At 39.8% G+C, this 2547-nt stretch overlaps 1 protein-coding gene across 1 annotated transcript; it reads right to left on the reverse strand.

The window, feature by feature from the left end:
- Positions 1-572: 572 nt before the first annotated feature.
- On the reverse strand, positions 573-1949 carry LOC124821904 (uncharacterized). The gene is made up of 2 exons (XM_047293847.2): positions 1292-1949; positions 573-1089 (listed from the first exon to the last, which is right to left on the reverse strand). The coding sequence occupies exons 1-2, from the start codon at positions 1778-1780 to the stop codon at positions 1033-1035; spliced, it is 546 nt and encodes a 181-aa protein (XP_047149803.1). The 5' UTR covers positions 1781-1949; the 3' UTR covers positions 573-1032.
- Positions 1950-2547: the final 598 nt, after the last annotated feature.

Genomic DNA, 2547 nt, shown 5'->3' on the forward strand with positions numbered 1-2547 from the left:
TCTTAGTCAGTGGCTTAATAAATTAATTTACAAGTCAAAATAATATATTAAAGAATTAACAGCTACAACAATTTCGGTCTAATTTTTACTTTTAAGGTGCGAAGGTGCAGCCTTATTCATCTCTTACGTGTCATAATTCAATGGTTCATGCACACATTATCTAATTAATTGACTTCGGAACCAAAAGAACCACCTCAAAGATAAATGCATCCTCATAATAAACAAACAAAGAAATAAAAGATGAATGCATAGTTATATAATCTTCTTGTTCTTTATGAAAAGAATCCCATTATTTTTAAACAATTCATTTACTTTTTCATTCTAACACGTTAAATACTTTATGCCTCTAACATTTTAGATGCTTGCTTATACTTAATATGAATGTTAAATAATCTAAGAAAGAAACAATTGCTTACATAATCAACTTTCTTAAATTTTAAACAATTCGAATTACATGTGGCAATATTGTTGAACATCTTCTGATATTTACAGAGGAAATTGATAATTAATTGGTTTCCATAAACTAAAGAAACTATCTAAGAAAGATAGACGCAGAGTCAGAGACATTGATGTCTTGAATCAGGAATCACATTCATGTGCTTCTGGTTTTTCCTATCTATTCATAACATAAAGCATCCTCACCTACTTATAAACAGAAAAAAAAAATGTTATTATTTTACAACAATAAAATAGAAGTAAAAAGTTATAACACCTCCACAGCCTTGATCCTCAAAATATCGAAACGGAAAACAATAATAAAAAGAAAAAGAAAAAGTTTCATACACTTGAGAGTCATTATCAAAAACTTGAGTGCTGTTAGAGGAAGTTAATAATCAAAGACTCCATAAATAATGTCCAATGGTACGGCCCCGAAGATCACGCGGCTGAGATTCCCCGTGTCTCTTCAGATCAAACGTCTTCAGAGGCTCTATCATCATCACCGCAACCGTAGGGAGCCACCATCCCACCACTCCGTCGCTCAACGGCAAGACCGTCATCTTCGCCGCCGGTTCGCCGCCGCAACTGAACCAACTAACCTCCTCTCTCTACTTCGCTCAGTTGACAACCCCAATTGTTCGAATCCGAACACTGAAAAAAAAATCAATAAATTTATCTTATGTAAAAAGAAATTCCTTTTATTTGTTATCGCTGAGCAGGAGGAGAAATTAACAAATAAAGAAATAATTTGGCTCGGATTATGTGACTTACAATTTACATGTTAGATTATAAAATCCGTATATTTAGATTATGGATCTTAACGCACAAATTGAGGCATTAGTTTAATGCAAACCTCGAAATCATTATCCTCACGACGTCGTTTCAATGTGGTCGAAACATCCTCGTAGGCGTTGTTGCACCGGCTAACCGACTCTTCGCTGCTGGAAGAGCTCGGAGCAGGTGGCGGAGGCGCGGAGGACCAAGGGACAACCTGGTTTTCTCCGTCTTCGTCGGCGGCGACTTCGTCGTCGGTCTCATCATCGTCGTCGTAGTCATCTTCGTCTGTGTCTACGTCGTCGTCATTGCCTCCTTGACTCTCCTGACCTTGTTCGGCGGTTCCACCGGCGCACCTCTCGCAGAGGGAGACGGTGTTGCCGAGGGCGGCGCCGGAGGCCTTCCAGGGGGTGGGTGACTGGCAGGTGTGGCAGAGGAGCGTGCGCGTGTGTCTGGCGACGAGGAAGTTGGCACCGTGGACCTTGGCGTCGCAGTCCCAGCATAAGCTGGCCTGGTCAGACTCGCAGAAGGTCCGAGCCGGAACCTTGCAGAGCTCGCAGTTCTTCATCTCTAAACCTATGAGTTATGATCCACACTCTTCTTCAGCTTTTCCTCTCTCTCTCTCTCTCTCGTTCCACTTTGCTTTTCTTTTTCCTAAATTTCCTCTCTTTAGTCTCTCTCTCTTCTGCTGGTACGATATGGTTGAATGGGCGTGAGAAGGAAGAGAAGAGGAAAGAAGGCGCAAGTTGCTGAGATATATATAAAAAATTATTAATCCTTGGTTTATAGTCAAAACCCCAAACTACCCTCCCTCTATTTAATGTTTAATACTCGGGTAGTTTTCACTCCGATTCCCCCGTCAGCCCCTATTATTTCTAAATTTCAACAGCGCGTAATTCGATTATCAAAATTGTTTCCGCAGTTGTTTAGGTTGGGTTTCTGCCTTTTTGGATTATGCGTCAATTAGGAAATTTTGACCAATCTTTCTTTTGGCTACATTTAATATTCATTCATATATTGAACCAAGCTATGTTTTTTTCTTAACCGGTTGTAACCTTTTATCTCGCATATCATACTGTTAGATTTACTCTATCTAATTTGGATTGAAACCTTTAAAAAGTCTGAGGGGCCACGGTTTAAAGTAATTGGTTGTGACTCTACTGAATATGTATGGACACAATGGTTAGAAAAGTGTGGTTCCATTGACGAAAGAGGGAAGATATTGCCATACCATGTTGTTATTAAACATATTGTAGCGCCATCCAACAGTTGCAAGGAATCAGATGGGACAAACTGTTTCTGAAACAACGCTCTGCACCGTCATGCAAACCAAAA

This window comes from Vigna umbellata, chromosome 6, assembly GCF_029865625.1.
Source record: "Vigna umbellata cultivar VRB3 chromosome 6, Vumbellata_1.0, whole genome shotgun sequence".
Classification (NCBI taxonomy): Eukaryota; Viridiplantae; Streptophyta; class Magnoliopsida; order Fabales; family Fabaceae; genus Vigna; species Vigna umbellata.